At 39.6% G+C, this 19,590-nt stretch overlaps 1 protein-coding gene across 2 annotated transcripts in view; it reads right to left on the bottom strand.

Moving 5' to 3' along the window:
* Positions 1-504: 504 nt before the first annotated feature.
* CDC123 (cell division cycle 123) overlaps positions 505-19,590 on the bottom strand; it is a 118,680-nt gene continuing 99,594 nt past the window's right edge. For both annotated transcript variants that reach the window (XM_073619501.1, XM_073619502.1), the window contains exons 10-13: positions 18,351-18,379; positions 14,264-14,380; positions 9,863-10,000; positions 505-985 (exon numbers count right to left, since the gene is read on the bottom strand). In XM_073619501.1, coding sequence (XP_073475602.1) covers positions 950-985; positions 9,863-10,000; positions 14,264-14,380; positions 18,351-18,379 — 320 coding nt within the window. In that variant the 3' untranslated portion in view covers positions 505-949. The remainder of the gene's footprint in view (positions 986-9,862; positions 10,001-14,263; positions 14,381-18,350; positions 18,380-19,590) is intronic.

Below are 19,590 nucleotides of genomic sequence, written 5' to 3'. Positions count from 1 at the left end.
GGCTTTATTTAGCTTCCCTAACACACATTATATACCACAGAAGGCAGGTTCCATCTGATCAGAAGAGGTCATGAAAATGAAATCTCTTGTTTCATAGTTTGGTGTTCATATTGAAAAGCAAAAAACTATATAAAAAAATATGCATAAAAAAAAAAAAACAACAACTTAAAAACCCACTGAAAACCATAATTTTAGTGTCCACTAAACATCCATGTGTCTTTAAAAAGGTATTTCAGCAGAAAAAAAATGTTAGCAATGTTTATGTGACTAACCTGTTACACAGCTTGTGGCTAACATAGCTGAGGCTGCTGCATGGTCAGTGATATGACCATTCTAGACCTCACACACCATCTATGTAATTTCAGAAGCTGAGAACTGTATAACAGGGTGTGATCACCAATTGGTAATATTCAACTCCAATCTCCAATTGAGCATCAACCCCACTTTCTAGAAATCATAAAAATAGCAGGTAAATTTAAATGAAAAATAAAACAATGAAAAATATTAGCATAAAATATATATTTATTATGCACAGTTATAGGGAAAAACTGTAAAATTTACATAATGATGCAATCACTCAATAATTCTGCCATGTACAAACTATTGATTTACAGTGAGTTAAAGTGAAGAAAATCAGCTGCCAATAAGCATTTACAACACCTCAGTATGTAGAATGTATGAGGCTGTCAAGACTGAAGCTTGATAATGTGAAGAAGTGATTTTACACTGAACTGAGTACACACACAGCCAGCTTGCTCCCACTCACTTCAGTCAGCATACAGAGCAGCTGGAAAAAGCAAAAAGAACAAACTGTTTGAAGATTAAAAGTTCATGTGATTTTTCAGGATCTAGTGGGAACCCCATTCCATCCATTCTTGCTTTCACTTGAACCTGATTACATAATAAAACCAGAGGAAGCTGTCACTCACGGACTGCAGATAGGACTGACCTAATCATCAGAGTCCTCTTCTTGCTGATTCTTTTTCTATTTGAATTAGAACACATTAAAATGATATGAAGATAAAAAAATGAATTGCATAAATTACAGCTGTAGTAGACAACATATTTAAAGGGTTAGCTCAACTTTAAGGACTTTTGCAAAAAACATCCCTATGCATTACAACCATCCTCCGTACAGTAAAATGCAGTGCCCTGTTTTACTTTCAAAGTATTTTATTTTCACAAAAGACATAACAGAGAAACTCTCCCATATAGCCGAGAGAAACATTGAATGTACAATAAGGATATGTGGGATACAAGTCATGTGAACCTGGTAGACATTAGAGAGATGGGACTTGTCGAAAAGTCCGAAGCAAGAGCTATACTAACTACCATCTTGTACGTATACCCCCCCAGGCTAAGGTAGCCGTCCAGGGTTAAATGTTCCGTGCAGTGCTTTGTTTTGTAAAAGAATGCTTCCTTTTTAATCAGCTTATTCTATTGACCACTACTGTTAGTTCTGCATATGGAAGAAAATACTGAGCATTGGATGCATGGCCCTGTAAAGTCACAAACACATTCCCTATTGTGAGATTAGAAAAGGGATGTAAAGATGACACAAGGTTCTCAAAGTTTCAGTATATTAAGAGCAGAGAATGCTGTGTTTTTTTTTTAAATTAGAAATAAAGTTTATTGTGCCAACCAAGACAAAAAGCATTTTACATACCACCGTACAGGAAATAACATTTGTTACTGTAACAGATAAACATTGTACAATTGACAATCAGTGCAGCAGTGGCACCAAAAATAAGAAGTACTTGGACACATCTTGGTTAGTACATACATGAGAGTTATCTCAAACAGACGTACATACATCCGCCATTCCAATACCAACAAAACCTACAGCCAACGGGCCATCTAATTAACAGTATTGCCCATGTTGTGCCCAATCATATGTGTTCCTTTCCTCTTACCTCAGAGGGTGAACTTGCCTATCACCTCCCTTAAAAGAACACATAATCGCACCAGAGTCTACCTTCTATTGAACCCCAAATACATTCTAAACCTGTAGTAACCGTTGCATAATCAATCTTGGGGGTGCTAACCCGGGTGTTTCCAGCCAAGGTTGCCAAATGGAATGAAATTTCCTAACTGCATTTCTCAGTGGGACACTATGAAGTATTAGTTTTGCAGCAAAGGGGTACTGTACTGCCATTTACATGAAGTTGGAAAGCTCTGTTCTTTCATACTTGTTCCTTTCATACTTTAGTGTGGATGGGTTATTTTCTGACTGTGCGTGTGTTACACTAGGACAAACAAATTGTTAAACGTACTCCAGAAACTGCTGCATAATTTCTAATGTTTGGTAAAAAGGAAAAGTTCTTTGTACTCACCTTAAAATTAACTGGTGGATGTCTGAAGGTAATATGCCCTATCTACAGGTGGTATGACACTGAACAAGCTGAACTTCTCCTTACAACATACGCACCCATGTATGATCACTCCCTTCAGTTTAAGGCAGAGCAGTGATAAAAAGGCATGAGCTGGCGAAGAATAATAAACAGGAAAAAACAATGACCTAAAGAGGGTAAAATCCATGGGAAAGAGTTTTGGTGAGAAAGAAAAAAAAAATCACTTTTCTATAACTAGTAGACACCTAGGAATTGGGATTGTAAGACTTAAAAGTATATGTTTAACCAGAATTTTTTGTTTTCTTTATATTAGAGTAGTAAAGGGATAAACCATTATCAGGTGTTTTATATTGTATCCTATTGGAGTCCCAGGAGACACAACAGTAAGTAATAGGAAATTTCTAGGAAATGCGGGGACTTCCCATCCCTTGAAGCACCAACTGTGCTTGAAGGATGAGCTGACAAGTCCACTTTGCGACAGTGGAACGAGAAGCAGGTTGTCCTTTATGGAACCTTCAGGAACAACAGGGGGTTGGACTGTCAAAAGAGCGCTGTATCTGAGACTAAGGCCCCTTTCACAGGACCGCTCCAGTCAGGTCCACCTGTCAATTTTTTTTTAGGTGGACCCGATTGGTCAGTTCATTCACCCTGATAGAGCGGTGGGTGTAAAAAGGGACACAAGTCCCTTTACACCCACCTACCTCCAATCTGATCTGGTTCACTAAAAACAAATGGAAGGGGATCTGTTCTCATCCATGTAGGCGGTTTAGATTGGAGGTAGTTGGGTGTAAAAAGGACAGTGGAGTCTGTTTACACCCAACAGCCTATAGAGTAGAGTGGGCTCTGTCGGTGAACGTTCTGCATAAACTGAGCGGACACGGACCTGCAGTCCGTCACATTCTGCTCTGATCAGCAGACAGATCCCCTGCTGATCAAAAGGGAAGGCGTCCCTGTGAAAGGGGCCATCATTTCAAACAGCACATACTACATCCAGACAACAGACAAGAGGGAAATCTCCTGTTTAGGAGCAAGACAACGGGGTGACAATGTCCTATTTAAGCTAAAAGGAAGAAACCATGTAAAGTAAAAAGGCCCTGGGTCTCAGAAACAACCTGGTCTTTGAAAGGGTTCTTTACAGGTTAGGGCTGCCAAATGCAAAACTCTCCCTGCAGTAGTGATGATGGCGACAAAGAAGGCAACTTTGTGAATAAGGATAAATATAGGAAGACCTCTAGTCGGATCAAAGTGCAGTTTCTGAAGAGCCAGCAGAACTAAAGAAAGATCCCATAGATTTATCAGATAACGAACAGGAGGAATAATGTGAGTGACCCCCTGTACGAAGGCCTTCACTAAGCAGTGAGAAGCACGTGGCTTCTGAAAAAGAACTGCTAAGAATGAGATTTGACCCTTGATGGCACGCAAAGCCAAATGCTGATCTTTCTCAGACTGGAGAAAAGACAGAATTTGTCCAATACAGAATCTTCTGGAATGCAATTTCCTTATCTCACACACTGAGAAATACGCGTATGTCATTGTAGACTACTGTATGTAAGAAGTACATTTCCTAGCTTTCAAGAGCTTAATGATAAAGAATCTGGTGAGCCCCTGTACCTCAGAACTGTGGAGGACCTGGAGGCCTTAGAGATTTTTTTTACCTCAGGAGTAAACGGTTTCCCAGATGAAGAATGTTCCTTCTTTTTCTGGGGCAAAATGGGTATACTTCCTCCTCAGTGACTTCCTTAATAAAGTTCACCAATGAGGTTCCTCATCAAATGGCATAATGCAAGAGGTGTTTCTTTCACTGATGCTCCAACATTTCAATCAAAGAGCCCTTTGCGCATGTGCAAAAAAGATACCAATTCTGCATTCTCCATGGCATATAATATCCCTTAGCCCATCAACACAATAGAGTAGTGTCTTCCTCCACAAAGATTTTACATGTAAGACAAAAATCTATTTTGTTAATCGTACAATAAAAAACAAAGGCCATTAGGGTTTTAGGCTATTGGGACATCCAGAAACAGTCCAGCTGAGGGTTTGGCGGCACAATAAACCAACACCAACATGCCCACATAACCAACAGGTCAAAGATGAACTCTGGAAAACTGGCATCAAAACAGGCGTGCACATCAACTTAATAAAAATTGTGACCCTACGAGCAAAATGGTGCAATGAGGACCACTGGAATGCCCTCCATCTTGATCCTGTGGAGCATTTGAGTAAGAAGCTTAAGTGGGGAAAAAATGTAGTCCAGGTTGAATGGATTCCACTGAATTACAAAAGCATCCACTGTGAAGGCCTGAAGATCTCAGGTCCGAGCAACAAATTTATCCAGTACGTTACAGAACTTGGAAGCCAGGTGCTTGAAACTCCTCTAGGTAAAGGGACCAGTCCAGATGTTGACAACTGAGGAAATCTGCCTGACACTTAATATGCCATAGCCAGAGCTCTGCATTTTTTTTTCGAATCAAAACGTTATTATTTGTTGTTGTGACTGTACAATTCCGCATAGTTATCGACATATCAGGTGTTCAAAACTATCCGTCAGCATACGGATTAAGCATTAATAAGTAACCTCATATAGATTAACATTCACATTGATACAACAATCAGTAGAAAACTAGCACTTGAAGCAAATTCTAAAGAATCAGTAGGAAACTTTTTTTTTTACTAAAAAAAAAAAATCAAACTAAGTACTTAACAAAACAAAGTTAGAACATACAATAGAATTCTCTTCTCTCCTTCAACGCATCCCCACTTACGACTCCTAGTGGGCTAAAGTCTCAACAACCTATCCATCACTAACTGTGGTGGGGCAAGGCTAGGGTCATCCAACCAAGGCTGCCAGATGAGGTTAAATCTGGACACAGCATGTCTATGCTGATAGGCCAGTTGTTCCCTAAGAAGGAAATTAACATAAGCAATCCATTGTTTCCCAGAAGGCACTGTAGAAGCCATCCAGTATTGAGCTATGAGTTTTCTAGCCAGGTACAGTAGTCTAGTAATCATAATATACATCCCCTTTTGGTACATTTCCTCATCAATTGCACCTAATAAGCACACTAATGGAGTTAGCGACACCGGTAACTGGGCTAGACATGACACACACATTATGATCTCAGTCCAATAATGATTACGTTTCGGGCAACTCCAGATCATATGTATGAAATCTCCTTTCTGAAATTTACACTTTGGGCATATAGGTAGTCTCTCAGGCGTCCGGCTCTGTGCAATATGAATAGCTGCGATAACCTGTGAGACGCAGAGATAGAAACGACTGGAATCTACTCTAAGGCCATATCCCACTGGTCTCCATCAATATCTCCAATGTCAGTCACTCATCGAGCTCTACATTTTAGTGAGGCAAAATCCTGGATAGAAGACAACAGTATACTTTAGAGATTAAACCCCTCCTAACATCCGCCTAGGGGATCTCTAGCAACAGAGAAGAGGAAGACACCTCTAGAGGAAGAGTTTGCCTTTGGGTATGCAGAGCGTGTCTAAGCTGGAGGTATTGGTAGAAGCATCTCTTGGGCAAAGAAAACGCTACGCATAATTGTGTATATGACTTCAGTACAGTCCCTGTATAAATCTGAGGGAAGAACCATATTCCTTTTTTGTCGCCATATAGAAAACCCCTGTAGTTTGTTTAGTTCCGGGTATTTGGGATTGTTCCAAAGAGGGGTAAACCCCAACGGGCCCTCCACAGATAAAGCTTCCCGGGTTGCCTTCCATACCCTTCTAAGTAGATCCGGGGAGGACTGGGGTAGACTAGGCATATCCATCTCCATATGTGAGCCAGCTTTTAGTGTTGGGCAGGACCGAGTCACCAAATGTACTATGGGGTCATCATTATCATCCCGGCACCATCCAGCTAATTGCTGCATTTTTTAAAACAAAAAGTACGGTTTAGGGTGAGGAACAGCAAGTCCCCCTTTTCTGTATTGTAAAGTGTACAAACTGATCCTAGCTCTCTTCCGTTTCCAAATGAGATCTCGCATCTGTGTGTCCACTTGTCTAAACCACTTAATGGAAATCCACATGGGTGAATTTTGGAAGATATACAAGAGTTGCGGGGCCCAGACCATTTTAATTAAGTTCACCCTCCCCACTACCAAAAGGGGGGTTTACACCAGCTGAGGAATTTCTCCCTCTGTCTATCCAATAGTGGGCTTAGATTTGATTGAAGATAACTAGTGGGGTCCGGAGACACTGCTACACTTAGATATTTAAAAGGATTGGTAACAGTGATTTGTCTGGCTCCCAGAGGCAGGGGCCCAGTTAGTGGGTCTAGGGGCATGAGGATACATTTCGACCAATAGAAAAAACTGAGAATTCCCCACATTGTGTAATGGTCTCCATCATCTTCTGTAAGGAGGTATCGGTGTCCCCTAAGTAGAGCATAGCGCTCTGCATTTTAACTATTCAGGGACTGGAGCGACAGTACACAGAGTTCCAAACAGGGCACTTATCACCAATTTCTGTGGTTTTCCTCGGTCATCCAAGTGGAATTTGGGGAACCAAACTGTATCCAGATTTTCACCCTCCTGGTGGGCATACCCCCCCCCTAAGAGGTCTTCAGGGACAGAGTTCCACCGGCATATGGACCAAAAAGCTGAAAACAAATAGCCCCCTGTGGGTGACTCATCATGTTGTACTGCATGCCTAGTTGAGAGCCAAAACCTGGATGCAGTGCAACTAAAAAATGTTAATGTAGTGCCAGCAAAGGGTTTAGTTTATTCATTTGTGCTAAATAGTCCCATGTTTGCAGATCAGAAAGTTCAGAGAAATGCACTAAATTGTTCACTCTGTTTGCTAGAGGATCTCTGGCATGAAGGACCAGCTAACAGACCTTTAGATTCTGCCTGAAAGACATGCTTCTACAAGGTCGTCTCTTGCTTATTATGTTAGAGTAGCGCTGATATATAGGAGAAGGGATGGTAACTTATTTACATAACAGTAAGTGTCTAGGAGCGCTGGTGCTAGTACAACAACTGGAAGTAAAGGCATTCAGTTGACTACTAGGTGAAAATACACTGCATGAATACTACAGACAGCGGTACTATTTAGAAACAAAAAGGGTGTGCTGGTAAGTTGTTTTATTCAACTGTACACAGCCATTCCTATTTTATAGTCCAATAGTTAGGCACAAGGGCACTTTAAGAGAAGTGCATTTTGTTCCTAAGGCTGCAACATAAATAAGTCACTAGCATTTTGAAAAGGGAAAAACACTTCTACCTTTGAGGGACTTAGCCATTCATAAATCACTGACATGAGAGCCATTTATTTTTACAATGGCCTCATAAACATAACAGGGCTAGCAGTATAAATGTCCATGCGGCCTCCACTCATATGGAGTAATACCCAAGGCATAAAAGTGCAGATCAAGTCATATTATAGAATATATATCTATATATAGATATATCTATATAGATATAGATATATCTATATCTATATAGATATATCTATATCTATATAGATATATCTATATATATATATAAATAAAAATTGCTTTTATTGAATGGCTAGCTATGCATAAGGTATAAATCTTGTAGATATGGCAGCTTTATATTTAGTGCCTGCAAAATCAGTATTATTCACTGAGCCTACTTTCATTTTACTTTCCTTTATATAATTACAATATCTGTTATAGAACTATCCAATTATCCATATGTAGGTACCTACTCATTGTACAACAATCACTCACGGTATTAAAAATTTGTTCACTTTACCTCCACTTTTATGCAAATTAAACTATTATTCCACCATATGGGGCCAGTTCATTTAATCTTCACATCATGCTATATTAGCAGTTTCAATCCACTATGTGCATTTCTATTTGCATAAGCTGCCCAAATATAAATCAAACTGGTAAAAATATACATTTATAAGAAAATCAATAAAGATGTTAGAAACTATTATATAGAAAGAGAAACGTAACAGGTATGTAAACCATAACAATTATCTTATTAGCTCCCTTTTAGTCTTTAAAATATGCCAGTGAAAGATTTTTCTTATATCTGTTCAAAAAAGAACTATAGGCAAAACTTTCTTTGCATTTTGGATAGAGTAAGGGAAGGGTGTAATCCATGTCAGTTTTTTTTTTAACATCCATGTACCACCGGGGATACTTAACTTCACTTCCTGTCCCATAGCCAAAAATGGAAGTGAGAAAAAATTCCTGCAAATAAAGGGATTACCTTAGGGTACCCAAGGTCACCAGATCTAGTGTCTCTATTGGAAAATGTACCCATTATTACACTTCTGGGGACTACCCAAAATGTGGGATTTTATTTTACTTTCAATTAACAACAGGAAAAAAAAGAGGATGAATCTCCCCAATGGGGGGCAGAGGTAGCAATAAAAAAAAAAAACTTTCAGGTGTTCCAATCCCTCTTCACTCTTATCCAAAACTAAAAACGTTTGCCTTTATTTTAAGTGCAAAATAAGGCCGTAACGCACCCATTTTGCTGTGCTATGGATTCCCTTTGCATCTTGTGTGAATCTAAATAAAGTTGTGGATTTTATATTGAAGCCATCCTGAGTTGCCAAACCTCTTTTCTCTCTCTCCATAAGTGCAAAATATAGCTGTTAATTGTGCAAAATATTCAGAGCTGTCCTGTGTCATCTGTCTCAAAGAGCTAATTAGCACTCCTACCTCTTATCTTGGGACTACAGATCATTTTATGTTGTTTATGTTTTTGAAAAGCCAACTTGAGAAGGGGGGCTTGAGAAGAAAAAGCCAACTAGTCTATAAAATGCTGTGGGGGTTGTCCGACCCACAACAAAAATTAGAAATGAAGTTAATTTCTGATGCATCAACACCTATCTTTCAGTACTTGTAGTGGCTTTAGGGCTCTTTCACGGAGTAGTGTCTGTGCCGATCAGCAGGGGATCTGTAAAAAGATCCCCTGCTAAATCAGATCCGATCAGGGCGGCTATCAGTTTTTCGACATCTGTGCCCATTCAGTTTGTCTCTGGCAGACCGGTGATAGCTCTATCCAGCAGGTTCAGGTCCAAAAAAATGGAAAACGACACAGTCCTTTCTGTTTTTCTTTCCAGACCTGGACAGACTTGAAAGTAGGTGGGTGTAAACGGATGCAAGTCTGCATACATCCGCCTGTCCATAGTGCTGCATGGAGTTTCTGATCAGGTCTGCCTGTCAGTTTTTAGCCCGTGTGAAAAGGCACTTAACCACTTGTCTAACAGCACTGTTTATAAACAGCAGCTTTTAACCTCTTGCCACTCACAAAGCGCTGATGTTTGAAACCACATCCATCAACCCCTGCCCATATACAGATATTCACTATGTGAGGCGACGATATAGCAGAAGCTTTTGCTAGGCTATTACAGTTCGCTTTTCCATATCTACCATAAAATTTAAATATGAAAACACGATGTTGCAAAAGAAAATCCATAAAAACCCACAGCAGTTAAAAAATGTAAGAAACATGAGGCATAGTACCATCCCACTAGAGAAGGAATAGGAATCCAAATACATTATTACTTACCAGTTTAAGAAAATCAATGAGTTTGTGAGCATCCTCTCCCGTAGAAAGATCGACAAAATCCTTTGGCAAACGATAACTCAAGTAAGGACTAGGCTGCACTGTGACTTCACTTGTTGTATAGCGGAATATAGGATGATCCTGGAAAATATGCCATCATTTAATGTCATTCTGTTCTGCTGTGCTACCCACAGTCATATAGAGCCTGCTAGCATCACAAGCGACCCATTTAAATATAAAGAAAAAATAGAGCTTGTGCACAACTGCTATATGGGTGCAGGGTTGGTGATTTCCTAAAATGTGTTTAACACATTTTGAAGGTGACGGCGGGGCAGCTCTTGTTCTGGGACACGGTCATACGACGGCGTCCCAGGACGGCTGCACTGTGTTGCTATAACACGTCGTGACCCCGATCTCTGTAAAGAGCCGTGTCCGCAGCTCTTTAACCATGTGATTGGCTTTGTCTAAGTAAACACGAAGATGCCAGTAATCAGCGCTCCTCGAATGACAGAGTGTGTGGCGAGGAGAGCCAATCATCGGCATCTCCCCACAGGGGACATTTAGGGATGTAATCAGGGTACTGATCATCAGTGCCCTCATTAAAATATAGCACCAACTGTGTCACCAATCAGTGCCCACCATTGCCAGCAATCAGTGCCCACCACTGTCCACAAGTGCCACCAATCAGTGTCCATTAGCGATGCTAGTCAGTGCTAGCTATCAGCGCCGCCTATCAATGCCCATCAGTACCGCCTATCCGCGCCGCCTATCAGTGCCCACCAGTGCCGCCTATTAGTGTCCATCAGTGCCACCTAACAGTGCCCATCAGTGCGGCATATTAGTGCCACCTAATCGGTGCCCATAAGTACCGCCTCATCAGTGCCACCTCATCAATGCCCCCCAGTTCAGCCTATCAATGCAGTCTCATCAACCCACATCAGTGAAGGAGAAAAATTACTTGGTTACAAAATTTACTGACAAAAACTAAGTAAAAAACATTTATTTTCTAAATTTTTGGTCCTTTTTTTTTTAGTAAAAAATAAAAAACCCAGCAGTGATTAAATACCACCAAAAGAAAGCTATATTAGTGTAAAGAGAATGATAAAAAAAAATGTATTTGGGTACAGTGTAGCATGATCACGTAGTTGTCATTTAAAGTGCGACAGCGCTGAAAGCTCATAAATTGCCTGGGCAAGAGGGGGGTGTAAGTGCCCAGCAGGCAAGTGGTTAAAGAGGTTGTAAACCTCCCTGAGACATTTGTACCTATAGGTAAGCTTAGAATAAGGCTTACCTATGGATACTGTTCCGATGAGGTCATCGGTGCATGCGCTCGGAAGAGACGGCCGCCTGTGCCGTTTCTTTAGGAGCGAGTGCTGTGTCCGGCGGCTCCCGCACACATGCGTGGGAGTGATGTCACGCGGCTCCGGTCAGTAATAGAGCCGGAGTCCGCGGTCCCAGAAGGAAGATGGGCGGAGATGGATGTGGGCTGCAGCCGGGTCGGCGTGGGCTTCGTTTGCAGGTAAGTGTCACATAATGTGTTAGTATATGATGCATACTAGCACATTATGCCTTTACTTTGCAGGGAAGGGGGAAACTTTTGTTTTTTTTTGCAGGGTTTACTTGCTCTTTAACACAATGCCTGCTTATTTTCTGGCATTTGTTGCCTTTTGTCATGATTGCCTTTTTGTTAGGCTCGTATACATTGAGTAGCTTCCGATATTTTCTACAGTCTTTATCCTCACCTCAGGCCTGGGTAAGTAGAAAGGCCATAATGGCTTATAATTTGAGCTGGGCAGACACTGCTAAAAGCTAATGATGTTTTGTATAATAAATATCCACACATTATCATTAAATATTGAGAACAGGGGGTATATACAGGCTAGTATTCAAGTTGTTAAGGACTAGCTGAACCTTCAGCCAATATCGTATGACTCTTGGTTATTAAACATGACACCATTACCTTGCTCATGCTGTGCGAAGGGCATTCCCCGACCAGCCAAATACCTTATCTGTGCACGGTCACAGCTCCTTGCTTCTCTGCAGCTGAAAATTGCCAATGTTAGATGACATCACTCGTCTAATGATGTGAAAGTATCCGGATCTAGCAATTGATTGATAGCCTAAGCACTGTCACTGAGGAACAAGTTACATGCTACAGGCTACATGTCGGAAGTGCCAGATTATCTCACTGGCTGTGGAGAAGCAAGAAATGGCTAGAGCTTTATTTGGTGCCAATAAAAGAGTAGCTCTAATTTTGTTGACAAAAAATACCAGTCCCCTCTTTGTGATCAATGTACATTGCAAGGATTTTAACAAACTTTGTTGCAGATTCCTACCTTTCTTTGGTCTGATGAAAAAGCTTTTTGATAATGTCAAAGTGCATAGTAAATCTGAATAGGAGTAACCTTTTCATTATTAATCAGCTAAAGAGGAAAATGCAGTGTCTGCATCCCTTTAGAAGTAATGAACCTTTTGGGAGTATCTCACCAAAAATGAATCTTCTGTTGTAGAGGATGCCTAAAATCTGACTTGTATTATAGTGCAGACTTCTAGGAAAATCAGTGTGCTAATCACACAAGCAGGAATTGTCATTTCTGGTGAAGTTCTGTACACCAACTGTGCACAATAGGCCTCCAGGTTTCCATATTGCACTGAATTTTACAGAAAAGTACAGCGCTGCAGATTAACCGCTTCAGCCCCGGAAGATTTTACCCCCTTCTTGACCAGAGCACTTTTTGCTATTCGGCACTGCGTCGCTTTGACAATTGTGCAGTCCTGCGACGTTGCACCCAAACAAAATTGATGTCATTTTTTCCCACAAATAGAGCTTTCTTTTGGTGGTATTTGATCACCTCTGTGGTTTTCATTTTTTGCGCTATAAACAAAAAAAGAGCGACCATTTTGAAAAAACACTATATTTTTTACTTTTTGCTATAATAAATATCCCCCAAAAATCTATATAAAAAAATAATAATTTTAGGCCGATATGGATTCTTCTACATATTTTTGGTAAAAAAAAAAAAAAAAATCGCAATAAAGCGTATATTGATTGGTTAGCGCAAAAGTTATAGCGTTTACAAAATAGGGGATAGTTTTATGGCATTTTTATTAATTTTTTTTTTTTACTAGTAATGGCAGCGATCTGCGATTTTTATCGGGACTGCGACATTATGGCGGACACATCAGACAATTTTGACACATTTTTGGGACCACTGGCATTAATACAGCGATCAGTGCTATAAAAATGCATTGATTACTGTAAAAATGTCACTGGCAGTGAAGGGGTTAACACTAGGGGGCGATCAAGGGGTTAATTGTGTTCCCTGTTTTTGCTTCTAACTGAAGGGGGGAGGGCACTGTGTAGGGGAAGAGATACTTCATACTCTGTATGAACAGACGATCTTTCACGTCTCCCCTCAGAGAACCGGAAACTGCGAGTTTACACACACAGATCTCGGTTCTCCGTGTCTCAGCAGCGACCGCGGGAGCCCAGCGGTGATCGTGACCGCCGGGCCTTTGCTTCGGCTTGGGGGGTGTGCAGCGGGCGCGCCCCTAGTGGCCACAGGGCGAAGCGATGTAACATAACGTCGCTTCGCTCAGCCGTACCATTCTGCCGCAGTAAAATTGCGGTGGCTGGTCGGCAAGTGGTTAAAAAGGTAAGGTAATTTTAATAGCATTTCAATTACAATATGCCTTGTGTAGACATTGTATATGCTATTTTTTCATTTGCTATTTTTCACACTAAAGTGGGGTTAACCTTTAATAAGCCCTGATTTTTATTGTTTGAGAACTTCAGGAAGTCTGCCTAATGTTTCTGTAACAATTTTCCTAATGAAAAGATTTGGTTTAGGAATTACATAAAGTATATCTGATAGGAAATCTAAACTGTATGCTTTGACAGTTAACTGAGAGTTACTGGTGTTAAAGTGGCAGTAAACTACCATGCATAATTTGTACCTATAGGTACTGTAAATATCTCCTAAACGTGCACTGTTTAGGGCATACTTACTGTCCATACTTACTGCTGCTTAGGTCACCAGAGCATGCGCCCTACGAAGCAACGGGCACCCGAGCCATTGCTTCAGAGCTCTGTGCTGTAAACGGCAGCTCCCACGCACTTGCGCGGGAGTGATGTCCTCGCGGCTCGGGCTAGTCACACAGCCGAAGTCCGCAAACCTGGAAGGAATTCGGGTGAAGACGGAAGCTTTGTCAGCGGTGACATCTCGCAGCTGGAAGGGCTTCGTTCTAAGGTAAGTTTCACATAATGTGCTAGTATGCAGTGCATACTAGCACATTATGGCTTTACCTTGCAGGTTCCAGAAAAAAAACAAAAAAAAACAAAACAAAAAAACAACCTATCAACAATCTATTCTTTGGTGTCCATAAACCAGCCTATTTGCTTACTTGATCAACATTTTCTTCATCTCCTGGATTTGCTCCTGTAGTTAGTTCCTCCCAACTGAACAGCAATGAGTCTGTTACTTCTCCAAATGGGTTAAAGTCAATTATCCAAACCTTCCCCTGAAAACATGGATCCCTTTAGATTATGAAAATAGTTTGTTAAACAGTGCATACACAGAATACAGCAACAGAAGTGCAACTGCTACTGCTGCAGTAGAATAAGAAAGACTTTATAGTGAGCAGATGCAGAACAAGGTACTTGAAAAAGAAAATCTAGCATTGCAGTGTACCATAAACAAAATAAGACAATAGTTGATTCATCAACAGTCCTTTTCTATGTTAAAGAAAAAAAAATGACATGGGTAGACTGAATTTATAATAGGCACTTTTAAACAAGGGTCATATCATGTCTAATGTTAGTCTACTAAAGTGATTTTTATCATGCTATCCAACAAATTGTATTATATAATCTTTAACTCTGTAAAAGTTGAGAGTACTGAAATTGCACAAATGAAATGTAATGCCGCGTACACACGATCGCACATTCCGACAACAAAATCCATGTTTTTTTTCCAACGTATGTTGGCTCAAACTTGTCTTGCATACACACGGTCACACAAATCTTGTCGGAAATTCCGAACGTCAAGAACGCGTTGACATACAACACGTACAACGAGCCGAGAAAAATTAAGTTCAATAGCCAGTGTGGCTCTTCTGCTTGATTCCAAGCATGCGTGGAACTTTATGCTTTGGAATTGTGTACACACGTTCGGAATTTACGACAACGGATTTTGTTGTCGGAAAATTTGGGATCCAGATCTCAAATTTTGTTTGTCGGAAATTCTGACGGATAATGTCCGATGGAGCCTACACAAGGTCGGAATTTCCAACAAGCTCCCATCAAAAATTTCCCGTCGGAAAATCCGACCGTATATACGCGGCATAAGAGTGCAGTAAAATAAGGAGAAAAAAAAAGACATCAAATTATCAAATACTGAACTGAAGATAAATTAATTTTGACATTTAATGTTATAAATTAAGAGGTGTATAAACTCAAAGGAGAATATAATCAAACAATATACAAACTCTAACAATAAGTGAAGTAATACTGCAGAGGACAAATCAAAAGCTGTAATATCAAAAGCAGTTTTAACTAACTTAATAAAAGAGTCAGTTGTGCCAGATAATGTGGTGCAGAGATGTAACCAATGCTCCCCAATGCAGAAAGAGGTACAGTTATCACCATTAGGTAAAAGCACCTGGCCCAAATATTGAAGATTGTAGCAAATATTTTGAGAAACTGATAACTGTAAGTAGACAGAAAGGCTTTACTGAATTACATATTTAACATTGTAGTCATTTTAGCACAAATTTAGCTATGAACAGATTTACTGATACCATGCATTTTGCCTGATATTCAAGGTTAATGTTAGAAGTTAGATACAGGTGTAGGCTGAGGAAAAAGGTTTGTAGTTAAAGTCATGTTAGGATGATTAAGGTTCAATAAGTGATTATTATTTCTTTGTGTGTGAACACAAATGTAGAAAAGTTATCCTTGCTGAAAATTGTCACTGCAACAAAAAAAACACCCAGTTTTTTAAAGCAACGATCATTGTGTGCTAACATTCAGTAAATGGCAAGCCATTGTAGGCACAGAAAAGTAAGTATCCAAATGGGGGGTAGATTCAACCAAAAAAAAGCGCTCTAAACCTAAATGGCAAATACTGTACAGTTTACACACGTCCCACAATGCTATCAAATAAAATTGTGTCCATGTTCTTAATAACTAATAAGTAATAATAAAACAATCTATAATTCTTTTTGACTTTTTTGTTTGGGAATATACTGTAGATTGCTTTATTATTTCAGAACATGGACACAAAGTTTATTTGATAACATTACGAGACATGTGTAAACTACAGTTTTTGTCATTTAGGATTGGAGCACTGGTTTTTGGTTTAATTTTATCTACTTTATTTATTCAGGGGATAAAGGTATTTCCAGCTGTTTGCAGCATTACAATATGGGTAAGTGAGTTTTTCCTGAGTGTGGAATAAAGCAATTTTATGCCAATAGGCATGAAATATGTCACAGAAGCAGGGTTTAAGTGTCTCTGCCAATTGTCAATGTGTATGCAGCCTTACATTTAATGTCTATATAAGAAGGGTAGTGACAATGCCCAAAGTCAAGCCAGTTCCTGTGACTGGAGCAAGCAGCTTTGAGAGAAGTGATACACATTTATAAATAAGCCACTATATGCCTATTTTTGTGTTCTGACCAGAGATTGTATGTTTATGTTTTGTCTCTAGGTTATATAAATAAAGATCTACTTACAAACCGTTGATTACATGTAGTCTGTGCCCTCATAAAATTCTGTATTTTTAAATATTTATTTTTAATTTTTTAAATATGTTCATACTTAGCTTAGCAACATTTAGGGCAGGGTTCCCCAGTTGGTCAATGCTGACCCCGAAGGGTCCATAAGACCATCCAAAGGGGTTGATAAAAAGTCTGAGAGTCACAAGGGAGACAGGAACCCAATAAGGTGCAATGGCTCATCCAAATTTCATACTTTTTCTATAAAGACCAAACACCTTTGGCTTCTCAACGGCAATAGATTGGTTCATTTGGTTCTGGCAAATACCATGGTCTGGGAATGTGGGCTGGGGATGGGGAGGGGCCCTATACCATTCATTTCCTTACCCCCTTCGCATCCCATCCTTCCCTTCATCCCCCCTTCCTTATTCCTTTGACTTGGGGTTCAATATTTACGATCCCCCCATACAATAAGTAAAGAAAAAAGAGAGGATCAGCATGACCTTATGGGTAGGCGGGATACACTATATGGCCACCTAACTTGTGTTTGCATTCTCTGGGTCACTGGACCTTTGACATCTATATGAGTATAGGAAGTGTCACGTGCTGTCTCACCTATGGTATCCTAAGTTTTAATATGTATGTCGAATCCTAAATTGTCATGCTGATTCTTCAAAATAAAGATTAAAAAAAAAGAAAAGAATGGGGGGGGGGTTGGGGGTGTGCGGTCAGGAAACGTCTGAGGTGTTTGGGTGGTTATCAAATGTCAAATGATGGAAGATGGATTGGGGTCAAGTGATCTTTTGAGTTTTCTGTGAAGCTCTTTGACAGTCCTTAGTCCTAAAGATGAGGGGGCTAGCAGTGAGACTGTTATCCATGGTTGCATGGTCAGCCACCCACGAGAAGAATTTTGAGATGTCTATATTAGCTCTGGGTTGTTAATAGCCCCCATTTACCAGCATGCTTTGCATTGTGTGTTTGTGACCTTCCACTCTCCCCTTTAAAAAAGGAAACACATACATGTTTACTTCACCTACTGAGCATACTCCCCCCATCTCAAGCTCTGTTGGAGAACCAGTGAGAAGACCCATAGCAATAAGAGTGCTGCCAAAGAACTGATTACCGTCCATTTACTTAAAATTCAGCATTGTAATAACCATATTGGCAACTGCTGATAACAATAGGAATGCTCAAAATTATTCACAAAAACATTATTATTTGTAGTATTTTTTGAAGTAGTAATTATTCAATTATTTTATATAATAAATGTGTGGACGTTGAGAAACAATCTGAAACATCTTTACGGGGTTGAGGAGCTGAAGAGTTTAGGGACCCCTATTTATGCTATTTCTTATCAAATTTATGACCAGCATTAAAGTGCTGTTATGGGTTGATAAATGAGGCCCTATCAACCTTACTCATTAAAGAGTCTAATGTGCCAATTGTTAAGGCCATTTTTAATGGGTTTCTGTTTGTATCAGAATGGCTTTACTCCACTTACAAGTAAATGGTAATGAATAAAGGGTTTTTTTTCTTCAATTAAAGTGTACATTACCTCAAAATTGTGATATTAATATATATATATTCCTTGTCATATCTTCTGCCAATATTGTTACCGTACAAAGTATTATTATCAGTGCTATGCCACGCTTAAATATACAAGTACAAAAACACTAACAATAATAATTAATAAAGATTCTCAGTACAACAAACACATTTATCCAACTTCTGAGTTTTCTCATACATCAAGTTCAAGGACAAATATTTCACTTACCTCACTGTCTCTGTATATGTCAAAAACAACTACAAAAAGACAAAAAAAGTTGTTAAAATGTACAGTTTCAGTGATAAGTTATTGTAGAAATGTTGAATTTGCTGGAAGCATACTTAAAGTAGAACTAAAAGGCAAAACTGTTTTTCTTTTGTTTTGGATAAAATGGACATTGATTAGAATACCAGTCAGGTTTTTTTATTGCGGTCTGTGCCCCCATTAAGGAGATCCACCCTCTCTATTTGTCCTGTTTATCGTTATCACTGAAAGTGAAAGTAAAAGAGAATCCCAAATTTTGGATTCCCCCCCCCCCAAAAAAAAGTAATAGGAGGTGAAATTATCGAATGGGGAACACTAGTACTGGTGGTGACCTTGCGGGTCCCAAGGGATTCCCTTAAATTTCAAGTATTTCCTCTCACTTCCTGTTTTGGTTATGGGACAGGAAGTGAAGGTAAATCTCTACAATGGGACAAAGATGGCAAAAAAGGGGGGTTATAACCTTCCTTTGTCCTATCCAAAATGAAAAACAAAGTTGTGCCTGTAGTTCTACTTTAAATCTCTATACTTTGAAGAATAAATGGTTTAGATCAGGTAAGAAAAGGTCAAATGTAGAATCATTAATCCAAAATATAAACTATTTTTTTAAAGCCCATACTCACACTTGGCTATTCACTTATTTGTTCCCTACAACTTAGAAATCCCATTTGGATACAGTAAAAATCAGACATAAAACTATTTTTGCATCCATTATTATTATTGGCTTTTTAGCGTCAGTATTCACTCTTGATCCGTATTGGTTAATCCAGAGATATGGATTACAAAGCCAACATCAGATTATTAAGCTTTAATATTCTAAACCAAGTCCTGAACAATGATGTATTAATAAACATGCTTCTTGCACATGTGGTACTTTTGCCATATAATGGGGGACGTTTAAAAAAACTGGAGCATACAGAATCTGGAACAGCTGTGCATGGTAACCAATCATCTTCCATCTCAAAGTTCTTCAGTTAAAAAGGGAGTCCACCTAAAAAAAAAATTATTAAAAGCCAGCAGCTACAAATACTGCAGCCAATGAATTTTAATAAATGGACACTTACCTGTCCTGGAGTCCAGCGATCAATTGCTCGGCTCCTGCCGCAGCCATTCTCTGTGAGGCAATCAGGAAGTGAAGCGTTGCGGCCTCACTTCTCGGTTCCCTACTGCGCATGCGTGAGTTGGGCTGCGCTTCCTAAGTGGTCCC

Source organism: Aquarana catesbeiana, linkage group LG03 (genome assembly GCF_042186555.1).
Source record: "Aquarana catesbeiana isolate 2022-GZ linkage group LG03, ASM4218655v1, whole genome shotgun sequence".
Classification (NCBI taxonomy): domain Eukaryota; kingdom Metazoa; phylum Chordata; class Amphibia; order Anura; family Ranidae; genus Aquarana; species Aquarana catesbeiana.
This window is presented reverse-complemented; position numbering and strand designations above follow the sequence as displayed.